At 68.1% G+C, this 552-nt stretch overlaps 1 protein-coding gene across 1 annotated transcript in view; it reads left to right on the top strand.

Annotated features, from left to right (window-relative positions):
• Positions 1 to 99: 99 nt before the first annotated feature.
• Positions 100 to 552, top strand: part of MNEG_8097 (hypothetical protein) — a gene marked incomplete at both ends in the record, with an annotated part of 1,394 nt that continues 941 nt past the window's right edge. The window contains 2 exons of the mRNA XM_014043431.1: positions 100 to 115; positions 358 to 476. Coding sequence (XP_013898885.1) covers positions 100 to 115; positions 358 to 476 — 135 coding nt within the window. The remainder of the gene's footprint in view (positions 116 to 357; positions 477 to 552) is intronic.

Raw genomic sequence — 552 nt, 5'->3', positions numbered from 1 at the left:
CCCCCCCCTTCCCCCCTGCTCCCCACGCCTGAAGACGTGATCAAGGCGATCAAGGAGGCCAAGCTGCCGTTCAAGGTAACCATCTTCAACGGCGATTCCATGATGGACCCCACAGGTGTGTAGGGCGGGGGGGCAGAGAGGGGGGGCAACTTCCCGCCAGCGAAGAGGGAGGGCGCACAGATGGGCTTGGGGGCACCTGCGAGCCCTCTCGACCCTGGCAGTTGACTCAGCCCCTGAGCTGGCGGCGTCTGCCGCGTCACTGGCAGGCGGGCGGTGGACTTCCTGCACACCAAGCCCTTGCCAAACTCCACCGTCCTCCGCCCCTTTCCTGCGGCGCAACCCCCCCCCCCTTTGCAGTCGCCGAAACCGCGGGCAAGGCCAACACGCTGGGCGTCCGCGGCAGCGACGTGTCGTACGGCTCACCCAGCTTTGTGGCCGACTTCAAGAAGTTCACGGCGGGAACGAACATCTCGTACGTGGCCAAGGCGTCCCACGCGTACGACGCGGCGGAGGCGCTGCTGGAGGCGTACCGGCGGGCGGCGGGCCCCAAGG

Source organism: Monoraphidium neglectum (genome assembly GCF_000611645.1).
Source record: "Monoraphidium neglectum strain SAG 48.87 unplaced genomic scaffold scaffold01502, whole genome shotgun sequence".
NCBI lineage: Eukaryota > Viridiplantae > Chlorophyta > Chlorophyceae > Sphaeropleales > Selenastraceae > Monoraphidium > Monoraphidium neglectum.
The sequence above is the reverse complement of the archived record's forward strand: the minus strand, read 5'-3'. Positions and strand labels throughout refer to the sequence as shown.